The following is a 27,022-nucleotide window of genomic DNA, read 5'->3' on the forward strand; positions in this document are numbered from 1 at the left end:
TAAATGAAAATTTTGGAAGGCGCTGGATTGGCCGCGGAGGCCCTGTCACCTGGCCAGCGCGCTCACCAGATTTGACACCCTTAGATTTTTTTTTTGGGGCATATGAAAAGTCTCGTATATGAAACTCCAGTCGAGTCAGAAGAAGACCTGGTGGCCAGAATTTCCGCAGCTGCTGAAGTAATCTAAACCACGCCTGATATTTTTAACCACGTCAACCTTAATGTATCGATAATATGTATAATATGTATAAAATGTATAATAAAATGTATCGATCGTGGCGGCCGGCATTTTGAGCAATTAATATTTTAAGTTTATTTTTGTAATACCAATTTTTAGTAAAATTTGTTTACGTTTCTAAAATTGTTAATTTGTTGGTTTTTTATTACACTTAAAATCATTTAAACATTTTATGCCTCAAGGTAATTAAAGTGACAGGTAATTAATTTGAGTACCAATTTAATAAAGTGGCTACCTTAACTTTTTTTAAACATTTATTTTATATTTACGCCAGATTTTTTTTTAAATTTGTTTATTAATAATAATAGATAATTCATTTTTGTATCTCATAACTTGCTTTTCGTCAATTTTCACAAAAACGGTGATATTTACCATTTACCGACTTTTACTAAGAGCATTTTTTTTATGTAAAAAGCATAGGAACATCATAATCTATTACCCAAACGGGCAGAAATTAAAGTCGTAAAGAAATGGGCCTAAATTTACCAAATACCCCCCTGATTCTGAAGCCCCTGATAAATATTTTTTTTATTTAGTAGGTTCAAAAGAATAAACGTACTAACAATAATTTACCTACCAAAATTGGTTGCGGTAGTTAAAGTATTTCCGGAGCTATTAAAAAAAACTAGTTTTTAAAGGTTATTTTCAAAGAGCTCTAGCTCCCTGAGGAAGCTTTTCCGGACCCATGTTTATATGAACTTTTATTTTTCTTTTGACGTTTTCTATCTGCCATAGAAGTTTGTAACATGATCAACAGAACACCCTGTATATGTTTTTAAGGTTAATTTTTTTTCAAGGTATTTTTTTTTAATTTATAAGCTGTAGACCCAAAAGCTTAAAACACTTTACCATATGTATATTTTTGCACCTTGTATAAAAAATAACAGCCTCTGGTTCTGCCGAAATGTAGGCAAACTCTATAATATACTGTACTTTTAAAAATAAGCAAAATTATATTACTTATATTACTTATTAGATTTTATACTTAAAAATTAGAAAAAAAAACAAAATATGAAACTAAACCTTTCAATATTTTCTCCCAAATTTATACTATGGAATATGCGAATATGTCCTCAAACAGAAATAGCGCAATGCGAAAACTCCCATTTCTCTGCGATATTATGTCTGGTAATTTTTAATACCAAGGCTGCCAAGCGAGTTTCATCATTCCTACGTATGGGGGCGCCACCTCTTAGCTTCTAAATTGCTAGATAAAGCAAAGAACGGCTGGCTGCCGCGGTCACGAAATTTTATACAGTATTTGCGCATCTTTTCCCTTTTCAATCAACGGTTCAAGGTTCAAGTCTGTTAGACTATACTTATTAAATTAATAATATTTATGTATTATTATGACATGTCCCGAAACACAGAGATATGCATATTCTATTAATAAATCATAAATAATTCGCCATAAACAGAATGAATTTTTTTAAACATGTTTTTGGTTAATTTTTTTTCCAGGCTTTTAGAGACATTTTTTAAATTCTAGTCTAGTCATTGGACGTATTTAAAATCAATGTTGTTATCAAAAAACGCCCATATTTAAATAAAATATTCAAGGGACAATCAGGGTTGATTTAAAAAAAAAGAATTTTTATGCATGAATGTACCTGGAAAATTAAAGATACCAAACTTTGAAAGACAATTGTGCAAAAACTATAGGTTATTTGTCCATACGTTCAACTGTTCCGTCTTATTCTCATTTTTCTGAATAAAATGAGGCCATCCATATAGGGTCATACCTCTTATAGTTTGCAAGCCATAACCCAGTTTTGGAAGCATATTATGGGTTAAAAATATATAATTGTTTAAAGTGCTGTAATTCTTATCTTGTTTCTCAGATACCATCATGCTTCATGATCTAGAAGTTGAGATCTTTTTGCTAATATAGTTAGTTCAATTTCTAAAAAAAATTGCTGAAAAAGTGTATATGCTCGGGGGTAATGAAAAATCGCAAATTTTGAAAGACAAATGTGAAAAACTATTGGTTTAGTGTTAAATATTCTAACAACCGAATGTTTGAAAATAAATATTATTTTTAATGCTCAATAGGTAGAATGTATAGACATACTTAAAATCTAATTTTTGTGTGTTGAATTTTAGAGTGATCATCCCAATTTTTTTCCTTGATGAAACCGTATCTTTCGTGTTGAAAAAAAGTTATTTTGATTTATTCACAAAAGGCTAATTTGATTATGGAAAAAGGCTTAACCCAGATACTTAAAAAACAAACTTCTATATGAAAAATAATTAGAATCAGTGAAAGCACTATTTGGTCTTTAACTTATTAACTCTTTCAAATTAATGCTGCTTGCACATTGGATGCAAGAAACTTTTATAAGCAAGTATCCTCTTGCTCAGGAAAGAGGAAATTGTTTATAGATCAGCACAACAGATATGTGGATGAACATATTGAGAATTTAAATTTGAAATTGAAGAATAATTAACATTAACGCAAATTTCTGTCATGATATCTTAGTTATCTCATATAAAAGATATTTTTTGGGTTATTCTAACATAACTAGCAAAATTTGTTTTAAAAAGATTGCTTGAACAATTATACAGCAAATCTTGTAGAAACGTGAAAATCTTATAATGGGGCTAATAAACCAGTATACAATGTTTTTACAACCAACAAGGGCCCCAGTTTATACAACAGTTCAGTCATTTTAGGAGATCCTTTGGTACACTACATAACCGGTATAGGACGATCAATCTGATAATTATTATAAAACGGCCCTAAAAAGATGTTTTTATTAAATAACACGATTTCGATGATTCTGCTACAAAGCTATTTTATAATAGTGCTTATTATGTATTTTACGTGTATTTATGTAGAATATTTAATAAGGCGTTGTTCAAAACAAAGATGTAGTTTAAGATTGATCAGGCATTATGGTGGAACTAGCTGGTTTTACCATATTTAAAATAATTAACAGATAAAATTTTCTTACGCAGCCAACTTTCGTAACCAAAATATATACATGTTTTTGGCAAAAAATTGAAGCACCTTACTTAAGCATAGATTTATTAACATTATTAAAAAAAAATGTTTTTTTAATTTTCAACTGAAACAAAAAAATTAAATGTCTTTTTTATAAAAGCAACAAACAAAATTACTTCCATTCTTAATGACTCTTTACTGTTGCTAGTCAAAGTAGACAAAAAATCTTGTTTTTTACAGAAAAAGAATTTAAATACATTTTAGTTGCATTTATACTATCACACGAAGTACAAGATAATAACTAACTGTTTGAAGTAATTTTATATTACCATAGTCTATCCTGCCTAAGCTAGCAACACAGCAAGTTAAATTTCTGTGTTATCCTATAGGGTCTGAGAGAACTATCTATGTATCGCTTAACATCGTGATGCAGTATTTAGTGACAATTATTTAGTTATATTGTGTTTCGTTCAACTGCTGTATAGTACAGAGTTCTTTCCAAATTAACTTTTTTTGGAGTATATAGGAATGTTCTTAGATCTGTAGGAAGAAGATTAGGAATAGTCAGGTTCTATATTCCGAAGAGCTCTCCTAATGCAGAATGATTAATATTGAAAGACGTTGTTCAGATCTTGTGTTGTTATTTAATTTTTTTTTTCAGTTTCTGTAAGAGAAGGTATCAAATTTTTGTCGTCGGTATCTGCGTATTCTTCATTTGCATTGCTAATGTCGCTTTTATTTCCTTATCTTGTGGGATTTCGTTTGCCACTGCTTTTTTAATATCACTGTTGTTGGGTCTAAAATTGTTTTTTTTCTCGAAATTAGCCTCGTTACACTTAGAAGAATTACCTGGTATTTCATTTCAAACAAATTGAGAAATGTAATTAGTCTGAAGTAATCTTTGGTACTTTGTTTTACTGCTCTTTTAAAATGGCCACTCTGTTTTTATGTTTCTACTGAGATACTGTCCAATTCATTTTGTAAACGCAACTGATCTTTATTTATTCTAATAATATTTTAGACTACGCATAAACCGATTTTATTAAATAAAATTTAAAATAAATGTATTCTATAAACTCTTTATAAGAGAGCTTAGTGTTGTAGTTATGCAATGATTATACATTATTTTTATATATACAGTATTCCTTTATACTTTAATATGAGTTGTGTAGAACGTCTATTCAACAGTATTACAGAAACCTCATTATTTTATGACAAAATTGTCGTGATGATACGCTTTATAAAATAAGATTCTTTCTCAAGGGGCGCTATACGATAATTATAAAATAATTTAGTTCTTTTAGTTAATTTAGTTTTTAGATTTCTAAATGCTTTCTTTTTTAAAAGAAACGTTTTATGGAGGTAATTGCTAGAAGTAAGCTTCTCCCCAAAATAATAATACTGCTTTTCCTATATTCAATTCAAAGTAGTTGTAGACAAGGTCTATACTATCTATCTATACTTATATTTCTCAAAAATTAAATAAATATTGATTCTTCACACCTTCAAAAAAATTTACCGGTCTATCCACTTCACCAATTACAATTTACGTTCCGTAAATCTCGCATTTACCAACGTCTATTAACATTGACCGCCTTACATACATATATATGTCTATCTGTATACCTCTACACAGATTTTCTTGACCTTAGTTAAACGATCAATGATTTTAGACCGCCATCGTATGCCATTTTCAATAGTAATAATTAAGAATTCTGTTTACATTTCAGGTGTTTGTCTTCAACAAGACGCGGTACCATCAGATCAAAGACCGTCTGAAGAACCAGGGTATTTCCCATATAAGCGAATCTGAGTTAAACCAGTACTTTAGCCCCTGGCAGGCGGAGCACGTCGGACTGATCAAAACAGCCAGCGGTAATAAAACGGTAGAGGAGTGGGCATCCTCGAAACTACGTCAGAGTTATTTTATATTTACTTATTCGACTTTGCTGAAATCCAAGGGTGATTCAAGGTTTGTATTATATTTTTTTTTAGAAGAAGATATATGTGTTGTTCTACATTATTCATCACCTATTTTTTCTAAATTCATTAACTACTGGCAAAGAGGAATAATTGATGATTTGCTTGCAGTAAGCCTCAAATTATGATTTTATGCATACTAATTAATCATATTCCTCACTAAACATTTATTTGTTGAAATATGCGAAAATCACTCGGAAGAAGAAAAAAAAAGGTATGCCTTAGCTGAGAGTCATTAGCGTATTGCTGTATTTTGGCCTGTGTAAGACACTGTATACCTATCTGCTCCTTATCCTTTTGAGGCCGGATTTGTTTTTTTTTAACTTTTGGTGAAATTTTTTGTTTTGCTCAATTAATTGAAGATTATTTAATATGTTTTTAATATTAAATCTTTTTTTTTGCATATGAGTTACAATGAGGTGTGCTCACTGTAAAAACACTAGGCAGATAAACAAAAAAAAATGGCAAAAACTAATTTTTTATTGCTAGAAAAATACATTGATTATAAAAAATTTATTTGGTATGATATTGACGGAAACAGTTTTTCTTATCTGAAAGGCACAGGGCAACATCAGACATAAAAAAATAACAATAATTAACTATGTTTATTTATTTATCAATGTAATATCAACAGCTACCTTGTACAATGCCATCGGCGGAACCATCTTTTTTTTTCTGCGGGAAACCCATTGATTTTTGCATGGATCCAGATAATTAGTCCGATCGAATTCACCCCTTGTTAACTGCTTGTCATCTAGTAGATCTGTTGGTAGATTCGTTCGATCTTTTCTGACGGTACCGCAAGCGTAAATCAACTCAGTTTGCAGTTGTTCTTGCAGCTCGACCGAATTAAAATAATTGCCAAAATATATTTCGTACCCTTTTCCAACTAAGTCTCTCGTAAGGTCTCTAACAACTCTACCACCAAGAGACTTTTTGGTCATTTTCAAAGGCCGTAATTTGTAAAGCTTATCAAAGTTTTGGTGATCACGGCCAGGCTGTACAGAGTTGTCGTTTAGGTGCAGGTTGGCTAATATTCATGAAAACCTGTCTCTTGACATTATTGAAGTTATGAATGGATCTCTTATTTCCAATCGTGAGGACCAGTAATCCTTGTAGCTGGATAGCTTTTTTATGCCCATTATCAAATTTATTGCAATAAAACCCTTTATTTCCTTTACATTAGTAGGCGTAAATGCATGACTATTACCTCCATTTCTTTGCAAGGCATATAAGTTAGTTTGAAAAGCTACGTGGTCTAACAGATGCTCAGGGAATATATGCAAAAACATGTCGTTAGGGGTTTCTATATCGGTGGGAATGTTTGGTCCTATTTCTTCTCCAAATTCTTTAAAATTTCGAACACAGTGTGAGTTGGAGTTAGTCCATATAGTTTTTTTGCGAATTTCCTGGGCTCGTATTAGTGACAAAGGTAGCTCATCACTGCTCCATTCGGCTAAGTCAGCATCAGCGTCTTAGGATAAAGTATCATTCCCAAATATAATAGGCATATTTTCTATGTCAAACAAATCAATTGCTGGCGACGCCGCTGCCGTTGGGCCTATATATTTCTGCGTCCCCTTCAATTTCATCTTCACTAACTCGCTAATGTTGTCACAAGGAATTTCTTCCAAATAATCATACACAGATACAGATCATTGGAATTGAGATTTATAAGCTTGTTATAAAATTTTTCTGTAAATAAAAATAAAATCCTATCAAAAAACCGTTAAAAAAATACTCATGAAATTTTGAGAAAACAAAAACAGGGAAACAACCAAAAAACAGGGAAACTTGTTACCACAACAATACCACGTGCGAACAATATGCAAACTGTCCAAATAATACTCAACTCTTATTGGCGCTTAAATTTAGAGGAGCGACACGCTTCCGCATACGTCATCAATGATATCTCCGCTGTAAGCACACCAGGACCGTCAGTAAAAATTAATTTGTAAGTGTCCTCACCGCAGGCACACTACCACACAAAGGTATTATACAGAGAAAAAAGTGGACCCAAATATAAATCCCTGCTATTACAGGATAGATAAAAAGTTCAATAATCAAGTCCCTGTATAAATTTTTAATATATTGTTATAGTAAAAACTGGCATATTTTCAATATATTAAAATAATATCTCTGGTACTTTTATGTATTATTTATTTGACAAATGTGGCAAAAAGATTCACAAAGCAATTTATTTATTTATTCTTAATTGGCAATTTATATATATTGATGTCGATTGGATGTTTGCATAATTATTGTCCCTTTCTCCCTTTGAGTTCTGTTTAAAAAATAAATGACTATAATAAATTATATGTTTATTTACTATAGTACTCTTTTTTTCTGTATGTATTGGCTTTTGCGTTTTTTTTCTGTTTTTTATTTGACTTGTGTATATAACTCTATATCTTATTTGAATTTGTAAATTGCTCAATGTACTAGAGTTAATACAAATACACAACCCCAACCTGGACTTCTGGGTAAACTTGATGTGAAAATCGTAGTTAAAATAAGTTTAAAAATGCATTTTTTTGTTTTTCTTTCAGACTACTTACTAGACTGAATAATTTACTAAGGAACGAAGCTATCTTGGGAATGGACATGAAATCATTAGGTGTTGTCATCGAGGACCAAAACAAAAAATTATGGTTCGATGAGGTCTTAGACAACGTGCTAAAGCTCTGGGAAAGCAACTTATAATGAAAAATCTTAAAAATCATCTACATTATAACATTTTATGAATATTTTAAAACATATATAATAATTGCGTAATATTTTAGTATAGGAAGTCCATATCAGGCCTTTCATGTGATAAATAATGTGATATATTTATATTACTTCTTACTCCTACATAATTTAATATGGTATATACACAATACTGATATACTAATACCAGTGCATTTAAATAATAAGATTTATTTATATAGGTTTATATTGTAGCTCGTATGTATATCTAATGTCCTAATTATTTTTACTTAACTTAGAAGGGAAGGCATATTGCATGTATTTATATGATTTTAATTATAGTTTCTATTTAGTATTTCTCTCTTTAATATGTATGATTTAACGTTACTTCTCAGGGAATAATATTCAGCACCCATGAATTTTGAAAAAAAATCATTAAATAGCTAGAAACTAAGAAAAACACTGATCTTTGCATTGTATATATTGTAGCAATTAGAAGTATATTTTAACTTAAGTTTTATTAGAAATAGCCAAAAATATAATAGAGTACTCAAATATATTGGTGTATTACTTTATATGTGTTGCTATCTTTAATATACTCACATGATATAAACTATGAAGGAGATTTTGTAAGCTTTCACCAATAAAATTTCACGTTTTAAATATATAAGTTCTATTAAAAAAATTACAAAGATTACATAATAACAAAAAACAATACTAAAAAATAAATTAGACAATGGTAAAAAATATTAAATAAAGAGTTATTAAAGCATTATTTCAAACTTCTAAAAGTTAATATAAAACAGGATGATACATAATCAATGAGGGCAGGTGTCAGTCGAATTTGCTCGATATAGACATTTGGACCCCAGCTTGAAGATTTCTGCCTAATTTTTTAGAATTGACTACCATTATCACAGGAGTTTCTACTCTTACGAGTCTAAATTTAAAAATCTAAAATAAAAATTAATCATAGTATATTCTGTTTGTTTTTAATAAAATAGTACATTTAAAAGGAACACAAATTAATTCACATTAATAATATTGTAATTTAAATTCATCCAAGTTGCAAAAGCAAGTGAAATTAAAAAATAATTAGTAATTAGATTGAATGCATCTAATCACCAATTTACCATAAAAATGTCTACTGAAAATTTTTCCAATTTAAAATGTTTTTAATTTCCCACAAAAAATACAGTATAAATAAAACATATTATATGTAAAATGAACTATTTAGTTGATACAATCAAAAAGTTATAAAAAATATTTCAAAGCAACTTACATCCTCTTTATAACTAAATTCTACATCAGTAACATAGGGCTCTGGTATAGCCACGGAATCTCCTATAATAACCCCTTTTCCATCAGCTAAATTAAATACAGTAGTAACAATCACAGCTCCTGCTTTGTCTATTGAACAAAACGTACTAAAAAAAACAATTTATAATAGCCCAATAACTACACAAAAAGAACTTACAATGGCACATTATCTTCATTTCTAACAGAGCAAATTACTTTTCCCAAAATTACTTTGTTCTCATTTAAACCGGGCTTTAAGCTGTCATAAGTTATGCCAGTGAGTTTAATTGTTGCTCCAGTGGATGAAGTGTAAGAGCCACCACCATAAGGACCCAAATGTTTTACATCTATTGACTAATAGAAAAATGATTAACCAACAATAAATGGCTACAAAGTTCCAAGATTACCTGCAAAATTTGTTGTAATTTTTTAGGTTTCAATTTACCTTTGTTGGTAACCAAATCTTTAATTTCTTGTAGATATTTAACCAGTTGTCTCTCTTTTATTCGGGGCAATGTCCAGGTAGGATCATAGAGTGATGCTTCATAAAAAGAATCTAATGCCAACTTATATTCTTCTTGGTATTTAAAAGTCTACAGTAATAAATCAGAATAATACGGATCAGAGTAATCAATAAATAAAACTTACAATTCCTTTATTATAATGTAAATCAGAAGTTGTTTTAGCAACAATATCTTTTTCCTAAAACAGATATTAGTTTATAAGTAGTTATTGCCAAAGGTAAAACTACCTACAGCCTGGGCATAAGCACCTAAGCACTGCTTTAGGGTGTTGGGGTTTTGCTGCACACTAAAAAAATATGAAAAATGTGCATTTCCTAAAATTGCCCAGGATAAGCCATCTTGTGGGTCCAACTGAACTGCTTCTTTAGCATAACTTAGGCCGAGCTCTACAGTTTTAAGACTTGCCTCACGGTTATTACAAGCCTCTTGTCTTATTAATATTGAGAGGTTTCTTAAAGATATCTTGTTCTTTTTCTGAAATTAACATTGATTTTCTGTATTCACTTAATTAATTGCAATTTAATAAGTAAAAAATCAATGAGTATCATTATTTAAATGTTTTTTATGGAATTCTGACTATTCTATAGGTAAGTTTTCATTGTGGATATCATAACATTTAATGATAAACTATGAAGAACTATAGGAATTACAGCTAGATATAATTACAATATACAATTCTATATTAAATACATGTATGAATTTAAATAATTCTACAATAAAACACTGACAAATAAATTAAACTTTGATTAACAAAGCTTAAAAATAAAGAAAAATTCATTTGTTTACATAAATTATTGCATAAAAATGTAAGTGTGTACCTCTTTCAGAGCCCCTTCAAAGCAACTTTTGGCCTTGACAAGATCATCATTTTTACAATAACACTCTCCTAACTCATTCCAGGCTTCCACTAATTTTGGATCCAATTTAATCGCTTTGGACAAGAAGTTTTCGGCTTCTTTATTGTAACTCGGATAAATGTTGAGCAATTTTCCTTTTAGGAAATTATATTGTGCCTTACTACTTTCTAGGGCTAATTTTTCATGCTTATTAAATAATTCAATGTTCTTATTGACAAGAGATTCTACATCTTTGTTCTTGTTGATGGCTTCCTCAATGCTGTGACTCTCAAAGTATCTATCTCGGAATGAATAAGTTTGGTCTACAATTTCCTGCAATGGAGAAGTATGGGAAGAATTGGTATATATTTTATAAAAGGTTTAGGATGAATTTATTGATTTTATTTCGTTTATAGGTCAAGCGAAGCTTACACTTTTACGTTCATAGGCCTGATTAATCATTAGTAATAAAAAATGTACACCTGTTTTTTTACTTACGGTTAAATATTTTATTATTTCATTATGAGTATCGCCACAACCGCAACTGCTTTCAGTACTCGTTAAACTCATCGTTTACGAATAAAAATTTGAATAAATGTTTTATTTTAATTCATTATTTGGTTAAATAAACTTTTATATTAAAACAAGGGTAAATAAAAATAAAATTTAGGTTATGGCTTACTGACTTACAGCTGACAGCTGTCAGTCAGATTTGGTAGTTGTCAAACATTGACAATTTCAGCTGGAACCTGGTTTCGAGGTTATGTTATTGTTGAGGTTGAGGTTATGTTATTTTATTTGTTTACGAATTTTTATTTTTGTAATGATTACAAAGAAAAATCATTGGGGCTTCGTTCGCGTTAGAGGCTACATTGATTTTTGGAGGCAGTGTTTTTAACTCTTTCCCTCTAATCTCTTATCGTTTGTGTGTACGTTGTTTAACGGTAAGTTAAGCTTATTGAGCTCAAAGTGATAATGGTCCATTTTTAGTTTATCTGGAATCCACTGAAAAAGTGGGCTTCAGTATAGGCAAGTTTAATAACATAAAAATTGCTAGAGATATCTTTAACCTGAATCTTAATGATGTAAAAAAAATTAAAAACAAAGGCCTAAATAGAATTTCCATAGAATTCATTAATTATCAAGCAGCAAATAACTTTGTAAAAAATAAAACTTTACTCAATAAAAGGTATAAAATTTTCATTCGTTTTAATTTTGTGACATGCAAAGGGTTAGTTAGGCAGATAGATTTAGAAATAGGGGAAGGAGAACTCTTAGAGTGCTGCAAAACAAATAGTGCAGTTGAAATTCTTGAAGTCAGGAGATTGAATCGTAGAATTGTTAAAGATAAAGAAACCGTATATGAACCTACTGGGTCAGTCCTCTTTACTTTTAAGGGTGTTTGTCTTCCTAAATCTATAAATTTATATAGGCTTGAAAGACCAGTATCCATATATATATATATCTCCAGTAACACAGTGTTTTAGATGTTTGTGCTATGGACATACTCAAACAAATTGCAAAGACAAAGAGAGGTGTTTTACATGTGCAGAGGAAAAAAATAACAATGAAGAGGAGCACTCCTGTTGTGAAATTAAATGCTTCTATTGCAAAAACCCACACAAGTCGACAGACAAAAGCTGTCCAGAGTACACCAGACAGAAAAATATTAAGGAACTAATGGCTTTCGAAAATATTACCTTTTATGATGCTAGCGAAATCATTAAAAAAAACTACATCTCAAGAGATGAATTTGTATATCGTCCTACAGAATTCCCAAGCTTACAAAATATAACCAGACAAGACCCTTCAGAAAATACATTCCAACCATCACAGAGACGCACACAACATGCAAAAACAGCACCTATAAAAAGATCTTTTCAACAAGTTGTCACTGAAAACAATAGGAAAAAATGCATAATCCATAAGGGTTATGACAAAAAAGCACATAATGAACATTTAATGTTTCCCAATTCAAGACCTCAAAAAGAAACTAGAGCACCCATTTTTCCACAAATTTCAGAAAATAATTTAAATACATCATTGCCTAGTACTAGTGCAGTTCACACTTATGATTTACAAGAACCTCCTTACCCTGATGATGTCAGGCACATTATTAATGCAATCTTAAACACCTCAGAAAATAATAAAAGATTAATCCAAAGTATATTGTACAACCAAAACCTTGACATGGATATTGATCCCAGTTTTCAATCCGATTCAACCTAAAAGCCTACCTTGCTTCACACCCTTATGTTAAACAGAAATAAACTAAAAATTATCTGCTGGAATCTGAGAAGTATAAATTCCAATGGGGACAATTTAAATAGCCTTGTGCATAAAGAAAGTCCCGATATTGTTTTAATAAATGAATCATGGCTAAAAACTAACAACACCTTCAATCTAAATACATATGTTACAATCAGGCAGGACAGACATGACGGTTATGGAGGAGTGGTCACCTGTATTAAAAAAAATCTTATTTTTAAGGAAATCGAAACTTTTTCATCAGATAACACACAATATATAGTAGTAGAGATAGGCAATTTACAAGTGGTCAACTTCTATTGTAATTCACATAACAATATATCTATTGAAGTTTTAAGTAAATTGATTTCTTATAATGCTAAAAATATAATAATCATGGGGGATTTTAACTCCCATCATCCCTTATGGGATAAAGCCACACCTAATAAAGGTGGTAAAATTATCAGTGATTTTATTCAAGATAATGGACTTGTGATTTTGAATGATGGCTCACCAACTTTGTTCCAACTAGCCCTTGCAACACCAAGTGCCGTAGATGTAACTTTGGTAAGCGGAAAATTAGCTACACAAGTGACATGGAATATTATTAAAGACTGTGGTAACAGTGACCATTTTCCCATATATGCGTTATTCTTAACGATAACGGTGATGTTAACTTACATAATAATATTGCTAGTCCTTATAATATCAGAAACTTCAAAAGGGCAAATTGGGAAGCCTATCATGATAAACTCTTAATACAGCTCTCAGATATTAATTATAATCTGGATTATAACCAATTGATGTCTATCATTTTTGAGGTTTCTGAACAAGTAATTCCAATAAAAATGGTTGGAACACCTTTGAAGAGGGGTAATCCATGGTGGGATGATGAATGTACATCTTGGGTTAAGGAAAGAAAAAATGCCATAACAAATTTTAATAATGCCCCATCTGCAGAAAACTATATTATGGCTAAAAAGACAATTGCAATAACTAGGAAAAAACTAAAACTTAAAAAAAAAAGAAAAATTCAAACTTTTTTGTGGCACTTTAAATAGGAATTCGAGTATCACATATGTTTGGAACAAAATTAAAAAATTTAATAACAACTCTAAAATAAGTAGATTTAATCACGTAATTTCAGACAATTTTAAGCAATCCATTCTAGACAGTATGTCAGTTATAAATATAGACCCCAGTTTCAATCTGGTTCCGGCCAATGGAGATGGCAATTTCTTGCTTTTTTCCTTAAATGAGTTAAACCTGGCCTTAAATAAAAAGAAATCATCTGCACCAGGTATGGATGATGTATCCTATCAAATGTTTAAATTTCTGCCCTTTAAAGCTAAACAAATTCTTTTAAATATCTACAATAAAATCCTAATGGGAGGGGAAATACCGATATCCTGGAAAAAAATTCAATGTTGTTAGTATTTTGAAACCAAATAAAAACCCAATGGACCCTGACAATTATAGACCAATTGTATTGTCATCATGTGGTGCTAAACTTTTAGAAATTATGCTCAAGAATCGTCTGGATTGGCAACTGGAACATGATCTGAAATTTTCAAATAGACAGACAGGTTTCCGTAAGGGAAAGGGCATATATGACAATATTGTATTTATCACATCTTATATTATTGATGCATTTCTTTCCTCTGAATCAGTTATAGCAGTCTTTTTAGACATAACAGCAGCATATGATAATGTAAACATCTATAAAATGTATAATACTCTACAAAACATGGAAGTGCCCAGTCATATGTGTAATGTAATCTACAAACTTTTTACACATCGACTTCTGTATTGTAGGAGCAATAATGGGTCATTCTTGGGTCCAGTGCTGACAACTATGGGTCTTCCACAAGGCTTCCCTTTGAGTACCATCCTATTTAATATTTATATAAAAAACATTTTTGACTTAAACCTGGGGGATGCATTTGTAATAGGATATGCCGATGACTTGACAGTAATAATTAAGGGCAAAAACGTAGCTACAATGATTAATAAAATTAACATTGCCCTGGAACGCATAGATTTATATCTCCGGGAAAACAACCTATCCTTATCGATTAATAAGTGTGAAGCAATGTGGTTCACTAGAGGGAGAAAAAGTGTCATCCCACCTCCCATACAAATTAATAAGTCAGTTATCCCCTTTAAACAAAATGTCAAATATTTGGGAATAGTATTGCAAGAGAATCTAAAGTGGCCACCTCACATCTTAAAAATTAAAAATAAAGCAAAAAAGTCACTGAACGTCCTATAAGAGCATTGTGTAGAGTATGGTGGGGTGCAGACCCAAACACCCTTTTGACTGCCTTTTTTGCTTTGGTACAATCTCATCTAGATTTCGGTTCGATATTTTTTAAACCATGTGCAGGAACGGCTCTGAATGGATTGGACGTGGTGTTTTACGAGGGCTTACGCATATGTATGGGATGTATGCGCTCTACGCCCAGAGTGGCATTGTTAGCGGAAGCATCTATGATAGCTAAATTTCAAAGCTACAGACCATACATAACCTTACTCTATAGAGGAGAAAAATTTCCATGTTACGAAATCCCCTTAAACATTCTAAGTGGGTCTCTAAAAATTATAAAATGTAACTTAAAAAAGGGAGATATCATGACAGGAAATAAATTTATAGACGAAACCAACAACTTAAAAATCCGCTATACATTTATTTATTCTGATGCTTCAAGAAAGGGCAACAGGGTGGGATTTGGCATATCTATCCCATCCTTGAACTATAGATTCTCGTCACGTTTGCCGGATAACCTTAATATTTATAAGGCCGAAATAATTGCTATTCATGATGCTGTAGAAACCGCTATCAATCAACAAATCAAGAGAGCAATAATATTTTCAGACTAAAAAGGTGCAATTACAAAGCTCAGTGGCTCTTTTTTTACAGCAAATTCTGAATATTGGGTTCTTAAAACTAAAAGATTAATTGCCATGACTAACAACAATGGATATGATATTAGACTGTCTTGGATCCCAGGTCATTCAGATATACCAGGCAATGATGAGGCAGATATTCTGGCCAAAGTGGGAACTGATTTAAACATCCCTAGAAGAATGCTCTATGATATTCAGGATATATTTAGCATTTTAAAGCAGGAAATCATAAATACATTTAGAGACAAGTGGAAAATTTTAGTGTTAAACCATCATCGCAGATATGCTAGGGTACAACCCACATTTACCAACAAAAAATGGTTTGCTAACTTGAACTATAAAGACAGAAGACATATCACAACAATTATTAGAATGCGTACAGGACATTGCTTGACTAACTCCCACCTTTATCGAATTAACATAAAAGATAACCCCTTGTGTGATTGTGGTTTATGGACCATATTTTCTTTGTATAAGTGCCCAATTAATCGCGTTATTAATTTTGACCTATATAAGATCTTTGTATTAAAGAAAGGAGTATCACCATTATCTATGACTGACATTCTATCTGCTCCGGACGATGAAACAATAGAGATAATCATGCCATTCATAAACATTAACCAGATTAAAATCTAAATCTCAACTTTCCAATAACCTTGAATTGTCCTATAATCCTGCCTTAATTGCTTGTTTTAGTGCATTGGTGTGGTCATATATTCCCTCTGTTGTATCACTAATATTCCTCCTGTTTTACAGCCATAGATAGAAACAGAATACGCCTAGAGGCCCGATCATAAGTTGTATTTCCTTATCAAAGAGTCACAGTGGAGCAAAGTATCCTGAGACTCCTACATGGTCCAGAGCCCGATAAAGTAGGATCTCACACAAATCGGGCTGGCAATTGCCTTGCAGCAGAGCCATCAAGTCAACAAGACAAGACAAAACAAGACAAAGAAAAATAGAGGTAATAAAAACTAATACTAAATTATAAATAGCTTAAATACCACACTTTTGCTTCGTTCGTGTTGCAGGCTACATTGATTTCAAGAAGCCGTGTTTTCAACTCTTTCCCTCTAATATTCCTCTTTCTTATTGTCTGTGTGTACCTTGTTTATAGCTATGTTGTTACTATAAGTTGTATTGGCTTTTTACTGTTTTGGCTTATATAATCTTCTTTTTGGCTAAAATTTTCTCATTTTGTGCATGCTTGTCTTAAATTCTGGCTCACAGTTAAAGTAATATGAGCACTACTCTTGCCAAGGTAAAAAGTTCAGAAGAAATGGTTGTATGTATACATATTCTTCTGTCTTCAAGACTACAAATACCAAACTTGAAAAAAAACACCATTATCACAAAATGATAATGGACCATTTTTAGTTTATCTGGAATCTGCTGAAAAAGTGGGTTTCAGTATACACAAGTTTAATAACAAAAAAATTGCTAGAGATATTTTTAACCTGGGTTGGAAAAACAAAGGCCTAAATAGATTTTCTATAGAAATCAATAATTTCAAAGCAGCAAATAACTTTGTCAAAAATAAAACTTTACTCAATAAAAGCTATATCTAAAATTTTCATTCCTTTTAATTTTGAGACATGAAAAGAGTTGGTCATGCAGATAGATTTAGAAATAAGGGAACTCTTAGAGTGCTGTAAACAACAAATAGTTCAGTAGAAATTCTTGAAGATAATAAATAATAGAATAGTTAAAGATAAGGAAACTATATATGATCCAATTGGGTTAGTTTTCTTTACTTTTAATGGTGTTTGTCTTCCTTAATCTCTAAATTTATAGACTGAAAAGACCAGTATCCATATATACATATCCCCAGTAACACAGTGCTTTAGTTGTGTGTAGTATCGACAGACTCGTACAAATAATAAAGGCAAAGAAATGTGTTTCAGTTGTGCGAGACAAAAATAATAATGAAGCAAAAACCCACATAAATCAACAGACACAAGCTGTCCAGAGTATAGCAGGCAGAAAAATATAAAAAACTTAATGGCCTTTGGAAATATTACTCCTAATGATGCTAGTGATATAAAAAAAATCTACATAGCACGAGATGAATTTCTTTATCATCATACAGCATTCCCAAGTTTACAAAACAGAAATAGACGAGACCATAGAGAAAATACAATTCAACCTTTACAGAGATGAACATAACATACAAAAACAGTACCTGTAAAAAGGTAGTACCAACAAATTGAAACTGAAAATAATAGGACAAAAAAAAATCCATAAGGGTTATGATAAAAAAGTATGTCATAATGAAAATTGATTCTTTTTCCAACTTTTTCACAAATCTCAGAAAATAATTTAAATGTTCTATTGCCTAGTATTATTGTAGTTCACACTTACAAGAATCTCCTTATGCTGATGATGTTGACATATTAATAATGCAATCTTAAACACTTAAACACAGGTAACAGACAGAAGGAAAGTTGGTTAATCATTAACGAATGTAGGCAGTCTTCTCGTCGGCGGTTGGTTGAATCGGACTTGGGGCCCGATGATTTCAATGACTATTTTTCTAATATTGCTGAGAAGTTACTGGAAGCAGTTCCCAGTGTTGGCGATCCATTGCAGTATCTTAATCGGAATGCTATCAACCAATCATTCTTTTTCCACCCTGTAGATGCCACCGAGGTCCTTGAAACAATTCAGTGCTTGAAGAATCATAGGTCTTCGGGTTCCGATGGTATCTCTTCACGTCTGCTGTTACTTCTGCCTGCGAGCGCTTTAGGTGCTTTGGTTTGGGTAATCAATCAGTCATTTCTTCAGGGCGAGTTCCCATCCTGTTTAAAGGAAGCTATGATTATCCCTCTTCATAAGGGTGGTAGCTTGGACCTCTAACTTCCGTCCCATATCAATTTTGTCTACCCTCTCCAAGGTTCTTGAGCGGCTTGCAAAAAGGAGAATTGTCTCTTTTTTGACCAAATACAATGTGCTGTCCCCTAATCAGTATGGATTTCAGTCATCTAAGGGCACGCAGGATGCCATTTTCAGATTCTTGGAGAGTGTGTATCTATCTATGAACTCCAAGGAGGCTGCAGCAGGGGTGTTCTGTGATCTGTCCAAGGCCTTTGATTGTGTGGATCATGGAATACTGCTGTCAAAACTTGATTTTTATGGATTTAGGGGAGTGGCTTTGGGGTGGTTGAAGTCATACCTGTCTGGCCGCACCCAGAGGGTGGTTGCATCTGGATTTTCGTCAGGGATAGCACATCTTAAATGTGGTGTACCTCAAGGGTCAGTATTGGGTCCTATTTTATTTTTACTGCATGGACTAGTGGTTCAGTTTGCCGATGATACTACATGGAATAACAAAGATCAAAAAGTAGTCAGATCTCTCATAGTAGAGGACCTTCACAAAATTAAAGAGTGGTGCATCTGCAATCAGCTTGTATTCAATGTTGATGAGACTTTTGTTCTGGGCTTTAAGCGTAATGTAGAGGGTTTTTTGTTTGATGAGCAGAGCCCACTACATGGTAGGGATTATTGTCGATTTCTCGGCCTCTTCATTGATGAGAGTTTAAGGTTTGACAGCCACGTTTTGGGCCTCGATGCTAAACTTTCTTCTGGTTATTTTGCAGTCAGGGTTGCCAGGCATGTGGGGGTTGTTTGCTCGTTCAGTTTATTTCGCCTTAATAGACTCTCATATCCGTTATGGGTTGCCATTTTGGGGTTTGTGCTCCAAGGGACTCCTTAACATAATTTTTACTATTCAGAAAAAAGCATTAAGGTATTTGTGTGGTGTTGGTCTGAGAGTCTCTTGTAAACCTCTTTTTGTAGCTGAAAGAATTTTAACAGTTTTCTCACTCTTTATATTGGAAACTGCAGTACTCATACATAAGTCCGTAAGTCCACCATCCTGCACCAGTCATAATACTCGTCAAGTGGGCAACTTATCTCTTCCAATCCCCACCTCCTCACTTACGAGAAATTCTCTTATATTTATTAGTCGTAAAATATTTAATCATGTTCCTTTTTCGATTAGGACTGTTACAGACCTTAAAAAGTTTAGGAGAGAACTAAAGAAATTAATCTTACCAAAAGCTTACTACAGCATTGAAGAGTATTTTAACGATTCATTTTAATATTTAAAATTAATTATATATCTGTTGATCAGATTTATTTTATTAGTATTATTTTTTTTATTATTCTTTTTTTATGCTGGTTCTCGCCTTTTCTTTTCTTCTTTTTTGGTTTTTTCTTTGTTCATATAAAATATGCTTCTATGTACAATCAAAATCGATTCTGTATTCTGTTTTTGTCCTGTATATCCAAATAAATACTTGTATTATAAATTCTAGGATTAGGAAGCTTTTAGCATAAGTTTGTAAACTTAGCAAATAAAGTATATTTTGACTTTGACATAAACTAAAAATCATCTGCGAGTCATAAATTCTAATAGCGATAATTTAAATAGTTTTTTGGATCAAGAAAATCCTGATATTATTTTACATTAATTAAGTTAAGGCTAAAAGCTAATGACACCTTTAATCTAAATGCATATATCACAAAATGCAGGACAAATATGACGATTATGGTGGAGTGAAAAAAATCTTATTTTTGAAGAAATTGAAACTTTTTCTTCAGCTCATACATAAAAAAAAACTTTTTTGTGGCACCTTGAACTGGAATTCCATCTTCACTTGCACAGCATTCCAAACATCATATGTTTGCAACAAAATTAAAAAATGTAATTAAGTATCTAAAACAAGTATGTATGTTTAATTATATAATAGTCAGATATAACTATAAATTCTAGGCTCACACTTGTTCTGGCCAATGGAGGTCACAATTTCTTACATTTTTCCTCAAATGAGTTAAACCTGACATTAAATTGAAAAAAATTATCTGCTCCATCAGTCATGGATGATGAGTCTTATCAAATATTTAAGTTTTTACTCTTTAAAGCTAAACAAATCCTTTTAAATATCTTTAATAAAACCCTAAAGCAAGGGGAAATCTCGACATGCTGAAAAAATTGAACTTTGTTAGTATTTTGAAACCAAATAAGGATCCAATGGACCCTGAAAATTATAGATCAATTGTGTTGTCATCATGTGGTGCCTAAGTTTTCAAAATTATGCTCAAGAATTGGCTAGATTGGCAACTAGAACATGATCTGACATTTCAAATAGATAGACTGGTTTTCGTAAGGGAAAGGGCATATATGACAATATTGCATTTATCAAATCATATAATCGGTTATCGCAGTGTTTTCAGATATAAAAGCTGCATATTATAATGTGAACATCTATAACATGTATAATAAGCTCCAAAACATGAAAGTGCCTGCTCATTAATGAATCAGCTGTGTAATGTAATTTATAGACTCTTTACAGACCTACTATACTGTATTGTAGGAGTAATAATTGATCATTCTTGGGTCTTGTGCTGACAACTACGGGCTTACCATAAGGCTCTCCTTTAAATACCAACTTTTCAATACTTATATAAGAAACATTTTTGACTTAAACCTGGGTGAACAACTTGTAATAGGATATGAACATTTGACAGCAATGAATAAGGGTAAAAATTTAGTTATCATAGGTAATAAATATAATATTATCCTCGAACGCATAGATTTATATCTTCGTGAACACAACCTCTTTATAAATTAATAAGGGTGAAGCAACGTGGTTGACCAAAGGAAGAAAAAGTGCCACCTGCCATACAAATTAATAATTCAGTTATTTCCTTGTTCAACAAAATGCTAAATATTTGGGAATAGTATTACAAGAAAACCTAAAGTGGTCATCTCATCTTTAGACATTAAAATTAAACCTAAAAAGTTTTACTGAACGTCCTAGGAGCATTGTATATGGTATGGTGGGGTGCAGATCCAAACACCCTGTTGGCTGCCCTTTTTGCTTTGGTAGAATCACTTAATGGATTGGACGTGATGTTTTACGAGGGCTTACGCATATGCACGGGATCATATTTACAAATTGAATTCTGATTATGGTGATTACAAAATGGTTCTATTATTCAAATCATAAATAATATTCGATCGAAAATAATTCATAGATCTACATTTTTGACTAATAATAAAACTCCATATTTAATGACTGCTTTTCAAAGCTACAGGTCATTTCACTGTAGATAAATGGATCATAACTCTACTCTCTATAGAGTAGAGTTATACAAGGCTTATACACTGATAATTATACTAGTTCATATAATTAAACAGAAAAGGCTGTAGTAGTAAAGGAATCAATCAATGTATCTTGCACATTTATATGTCCAAATTTCCATGTTATGAAATCGATTTAAATATTCTAAGTGGAACTCTAAATATTATAAAATGTAACTTAAAAAATTGAGATATTATGACTGGAAAGAAATTCGTGGATGGATGGACAACTTAAGAACCCGTTATACATTTATTTATTCTGACCCTTCAAAAAAGGGCAACAGAGTAAGATTTAGCGTATCTATCCCATCTTTAAACTATAGATTCTTGTCTCAATTATCTTAGTATTTATAAGGTCGAAATAATTGCTATTCATGATGCCGTAAAAACCGCTATCAATCAACAATTCAAGAGAGCGATAATATTTTCAGATTCAAGAGCAGCAATTAGAAATCTCAGTTGTTCTTTTTTTATAGCCAATTTTGAATACTGGCTTCTTACAACTAAAATAGTAATTGTCATGACTAACAACAATGGTTGATATTCGACTCTCTTGCATTCGAATGAGGCAGAGACCTTGGACGAAATGTAAACACATTTAAACATTCATAGAAGAATGTTCTATGATATTCAGGATATATTTAACATTTTAAAGCAGGAAGTAATAAATATATTTAGGGACAAGTGGAAGATTTCACTGTAATCATAGATTTGTTAGGGTACAACCCACATTCACTAACAAAAAATGGTTTGCTAACTTGAACTATAAAGATGCATGGAAGACATATCACAACAATTATTAGAATGCGTACAGGACATTACTTGACCAACTCTCACCTTTATCAAATTAACATGAAAGATCTAGCCCTTTGCGTGATTGTTGTTTATTTGGTGACTTGGATCACATTTTCTTTGCATAATTAATCGAAACACTAATTTTGATTTATATAGGACCTTTGTATCAAAAAGAAAAATATCATTATTTTCTATGACTGACATTCTCCCTACTCGGAATCTTGATACAAAAGATATAAGCATGCGATTTGTACACATTAACCAAAATAAAATCTAAAGCTCAACCTCCCAACAACCTTGAATTGTCCTCTAGTCCTGCCGTAGTTGCCTGTTTTAGTGCATTGGTGTGGTCATATATTCTCTTTGTCATAGTACTAATATTCCTCCTGTATTACAGCCATGAACAGAAAACAAAATACGCCTAGAGCTTGAATATAAAAAAGTTACAGTACAGCAAAGTGTCCTGGGACTCATACATAGTCCAGAGCCAGATAAAGTAGGATCGCACTCAAATAGGGCTATCAATTTCCTTGTAGCAGAGATAACAAGACAAGACAAGCTTAAACACTGATAGTTATACTAGTTCATGCTATGGAAATTCTCAAATCAGGAAATGTTTTAAAAGCTCATATAGCAGAAAAGGCTGCTGTAATATATTGTAGTTCTAAAGGAATTATTAAAGAATATTCTTTTAAAACAGTGGTCGATACAGCACATCAAATAAAACAATTTATTTTAAAAGCATCACAAACACCTAATCCAGACAATCGGGAATGTAAATATGGTTGTTTTGGTTTACTAATGAACAAAAGTCCTTTGGTGCCATCCTTATTAATTTGGTAAGAACCAGTTTTTCCACTTTTATTCGGCATAACGTGTTAGCATAGGAAGCATTTTATTTGTTGTTTCTTAATTTGTTTTTAATGTAAATTTTTGGGCAATTTTAGTTTTCAGGACCTTAACAGCTGTTTCGCTTTTCTAACTCCAAACACATTGAAAGATACTGTAAAACTACTTAATTTTCAATGGATAATTTCCACCGAGAGCAGTTCTCTACTTAACAATCACTTTTCTAATGAGGGAACTTTAGATATTCTGCCCGATGAATCACTAATTTTGTGGAGAAATCTTAGCAAATGTCAAAATGAATTTTTTAAAGATATATTCTGTGTACAGTATACATCTGGAACAACAGGGGAGAGTAAAACTGTCAGGATTCCAGTAAAATGTATTGAGAGTAATGTTGTAAGTTTAAAGTAAGAATATCCATGACCTTTTTAGCTCATATTTTTACTCAACTATTATTTTAGCAAGCATTTTAAAATTACTTCTAATGATAGAATTTATTGGGGTACTCCTGTGACCTTTGACCCTACTTTAGTTGAACTAATATTAGGGCTTTCATGTGGGGCTACTTTAGTAATGGTATCCACATTAACTCAACTCAATTCTACTTTGCTCTATCAAGCTCTTTTTAAAGTCTCATCAGTAACATTTCTCCAGATGGTACCATCTATATTTCTCAGGTAAGCATCATGTTTGTTCATACTAAAGAGTATCATTAAGGTAATTTCTTCTTAGATGGAACAAAAAGCAAATCTCTCAAATATTGTTACAGTCATCTCTTAAAGTATTAGCTCTTGGGGGTGAGCGTTTTCCTCAAGAAATATTGGGTTTTGAAAGACACAGTGACTTAAGATTGTATAATTTATATGGTGTAACAGAACTTTCTTGTTGGGCTACAATAGAAGATTTGTCTGCTTATGATTTTGCATCTGAGGTGCCTTTGGGGGAATGCTTAGATGAAGTATTTATAAATATAGAACATGTAGATGGAAATGCAGGAGAAATATGGATTGGTGAGAAAATTATTTACATGCGTCTTAAAGTTTGGGCAATCAAACCTTTCTAGGAAGTAATACTCGGTATTGCCTCCTAAGTAACGAAGATGCTACCAAAACATTTCCTTTTAAAGTCCAAACAGGTGATTTAGGTGAAATAAAAAATGGGAAAGTTTACTTTAGGGGTAGGAAAACTCGCTTAGTAAAACGTTTAGGGCATAAAATTTTATTACCTAAATTGGAAGAGCAGATTTTTTCAGAAACTGGTCTTCACAGTAGATTAGTTTATTCTTATAAGCGTAAGAAGCTGCTTGTTTTTGTGATCCTAGAGGAGCAATTTGACAAATATAAAAAATCAAGAGTTTTAGATAAAATGAGAGTCAAGTTGCTACAGTTTCTACCTGAGCATGCTTGTCCGGATTATTTCGATGTTTTAACCCATTTTCCAGTAAATAAACATGGAAAGATTTGTGATAAGTTGCTAGAAAGAATATATGATAAGGCTATAGTAGAGAATATTGAAGGCAATTGCCCTCCCGATAAGATTTTTGAGGATTGTCTTGGTATTTATTTGAGGACCGATTTATCCAATAAAGATTTTCAGGAATATTCTTTTTTTGAACTAGGAGGGAATTCTATACTAGCAATACAGTTACTTAATGCTTTTGAGATTAGAATTGGTAAGGAGATTCCTAAGGAATTATTTAATCTTCTTATTAATGATAGAATTGGGTCTTGTTTGAGTTATGTAAGTCATCATTTGGGCTTTAAAAGAAAAATGTATCAGGAAAAGAGCGAGGACGTGAATATGAAAAAGATATTTAAATGCGAGGAACATGCGAGTCAGTTAGATTGTATTAGGTGGAAGTACAATTTAAAAGGATGTGTTGATTCATCACCTTTAGCCTTTCAGTATAGGTAATCTGATTTAATGACGCATTTTTACTCGTTTAGTAATTTTAATTATTTGCAGTGAAAAAATTTATGTCGCTTGTGGAAGTTTTGCCCAAGTGTTTGCCATAATATCAGAAACTGAACAGAATTATGCCACCTTTAGTTTACTACAAGAAATCGAAGCAAAACCTTCTATTTCGGATGATGGAAGCATGATTTATATTGGCTGTAATAACGGTTTTTTGTATGCCATTGACATGAAAAATAAACAAGTTACTTGGGAATATCAGACATCACAACCAGTTAAATGTAGTGCACTTCTCAGTGAGGGTAATTTAGTATTTGGATCATATAGTGGGGATTTATATTCATTACAGCAAAAGGTACTGCTAAAGTCATTTAAAAACTAAATTGATGTTTGAGCTACAGATTTTTTAGAATGGAGCAGTAAACTGGCAGATAAACCTTTCTGGAAGTATTAAAGCAGATCCTATACAAGATTGCCTCAAACAGGTATATGTGGGTACTACAAGAGGTGTTTGCTATTGTATAAAAATTGAAGATGGTAATATTTTATGGACAAACACCATTGAAGGACCTATATTTGGAACGCCATGTATTGTTAATGATAATTCAATATGGCCTTGTGTGACTGGTGAGTTTAAGGAGAAATTAGAAGAGAACTTAAATACAGTTGTCACTGATTTCAGGTAAAGTTTATTGTATCTTGTCATCAGGAATTATATCTTGGACAGTTCAGGCAGAAGGGCACATTTTTTCTTCTCTAATACCGCATTATGATCAAGTATTTTTTAATTGCCTTGACTCTTATTTGTATAAAATAGAAACCAACCAAAGAGGCCTTTCGAAGCATTTTCAATTAAAATCTGAAACTACTTCTTCGCCGTTTTTGTATAATTTTAAAGGGAAATTGTTTATAGTGTGTGTAAGTAACTCTGGAATTTTGACTGTTATTGAAGGGTTATCGAAAAAGTGTATTTTTAACCTACAATTACCGTCACAAAGCTTTTCAACGCCATATGTTAAAAACGAGAATGTTTATGTTGGCTGTAGGGATAATAATTTGTATTGTATAAATATTGAAAATTGTTTAAAAAATTGACTATAAAGAATTAGGGTAATTTTTATACCTATAGTATTGATAGATTTCAAAGAAATTCAGTGGTAATTTGACTATTTATTTCAAATTTACAGGATATCAGGTTTGTAAACTAAGATCTATTAGCTAAGATTAGAAAAAAATGGAAACAAATTAGAATTTTGTCAATAAGTTTGTAAATTCGTTCAATATAGATATACCTAGATCTTACGGGACTATATCCTTGTTTTAGTTTTTGGTCGTTGCAAAGTAATCGATGAGTAACATAATAAAGTAATATAAAATTTAAAAAAATAAAATCAATAATTTTTTCAATTGCAGGAGTAGCAGGTGTATTTTGCATGTTCTAGGCGAATATAATTTTCACACTTTATACAGGTATATTTAGTCATAAGATTTTTTTCCGACCGCAAATATAACACCTTTTCCGGGTACCAGAAGCCTCTATTCTGGACTTCTTACTCGTCCCTTCCATTTCATCCGGTTCCGCCTCGGTAGCAATTTTACAAGTTCTTTTCTTTAGATCTGGTAAACTTGCAATTTGTGATCTGTTTTTTATATGATC

At 31.8% G+C, this 27,022-nt stretch overlaps 3 protein-coding genes across 4 annotated transcripts in view; 2 read left to right on the plus strand and 1 right to left on the minus strand.

Moving 5' to 3' along the window:
* Window positions 1-8,204, plus strand: part of LOC126737226 (torso-like protein) — a 55,323-nt gene extending 47,119 nt beyond the window's left edge. Inside the window, exons 4-5 of the mRNA XM_050442012.1 lie at window positions 4,912-5,153; window positions 7,711-8,204. Coding sequence (XP_050297969.1) covers window positions 4,912-5,153; window positions 7,711-7,864 — 396 coding nt within the window. The 3' untranslated portion in view covers window positions 7,865-8,204. The remainder of the gene's footprint in view (window positions 1-4,911; window positions 5,154-7,710) is intronic.
* Window positions 8,205-8,505: 301 nt separating this feature from the next.
* LOC126737225 (tetratricopeptide repeat protein 5-like) lies at window positions 8,506-11,205 on the minus strand. The gene is made up of 8 exons (XM_050442011.1): window positions 11,007-11,205; window positions 10,491-10,841; window positions 9,904-10,146; window positions 9,797-9,850; window positions 9,556-9,741; window positions 9,327-9,502; window positions 9,132-9,276; window positions 8,506-8,803 (listed from the first exon to the last, which is right to left on the minus strand). The coding sequence occupies exons 1-8, from the start codon at window positions 11,076-11,078 to the stop codon at window positions 8,684-8,686; spliced, it is 1,347 nt and encodes a 448-aa protein (XP_050297968.1). The 5' UTR covers window positions 11,079-11,205; the 3' UTR covers window positions 8,506-8,683.
* A 79-nt stretch (window positions 11,206-11,284) lies between these two features.
* Window positions 11,285-26,677, plus strand: LOC126737224 (beta-alanine-activating enzyme). Of its 2 annotated transcripts, XM_050442010.1 has the most exons (11): window positions 11,285-11,452; window positions 16,419-16,626; window positions 23,000-23,441; window positions 23,550-23,858; window positions 23,913-24,128; window positions 24,184-24,461; window positions 24,515-24,586; window positions 25,070-25,361; window positions 25,417-25,720; window positions 25,776-25,992; window positions 26,048-26,677. In XM_050442010.1, exons 3-11 carry the CDS (start codon window positions 23,194-23,196, stop codon window positions 26,458-26,460), a joined length of 2,349 nt encoding a protein of 782 aa, XP_050297967.1. In that variant the 5' UTR covers window positions 11,285-11,452; window positions 16,419-16,626; window positions 23,000-23,193; the 3' UTR covers window positions 26,461-26,677. The 2 variants fall into 2 exon arrangements, with proteins under 2 accessions (XP_050297967.1, XP_050297966.1); XM_050442009.1 differs by having other exon boundaries at window positions 24,515-25,361; window positions 26,048-26,676.
* The last annotated feature ends 345 nt before the right edge of the window (window positions 26,678-27,022 follow it).

The sequence above is a fragment of the Anthonomus grandis genome, chromosome 6, assembly GCF_022605725.1.
Source record: "Anthonomus grandis grandis chromosome 6, icAntGran1.3, whole genome shotgun sequence".
NCBI lineage: Eukaryota > Metazoa > Arthropoda > Insecta > Coleoptera > Curculionidae > Anthonomus > Anthonomus grandis.

What these genes read in the sequence shown, in the direction of transcription:
- LOC126737224 (XM_050442009.1), top strand. Translation starts at nt 23,194, where the DNA reads ATGGAAATTCTCAAATCAGGAAATGTTTTAAAAGCTCATATAGCAGAA. An exon ending in CCTTTAGCCTTTCAGTATAG is followed by an intron (nt 25,362 to 25,416) that starts GTAATCTGATTT and finishes AATTATTTGCAG; the next exon opens with TGAAAAAATTTATGTCGCTT. An exon ending in TATATTCATTACAGCAAAAG is followed by an intron (nt 25,721 to 25,775) that starts GTACTGCTAAAG and finishes CAGATTTTTTAG; the next exon opens with AATGGAGCAGTAAACTGGCA.
- LOC126737225 (XM_050442011.1), bottom strand. Translation starts at nt 11,078, where the DNA reads ATGAGTTTAACGAGTACTGAAAGCAGTTGCGGTTGTGGCGATACTCAT. An exon ending in AAATAATAAAATATTTAACC is followed by an intron (nt 10,842 to 11,006) that starts GTAAGTAAAAAA and finishes TCTCCATTGCAG; the next exon opens with GAAATTGTAGACCAAACTTA. An exon ending in AATTACAACAAATTTTGCAG is followed by an intron (nt 9,503 to 9,555) that starts GTAATCTTGGAA and finishes TTTTTCTATTAG; the next exon opens with TCAATAGATGTAAAACATTT.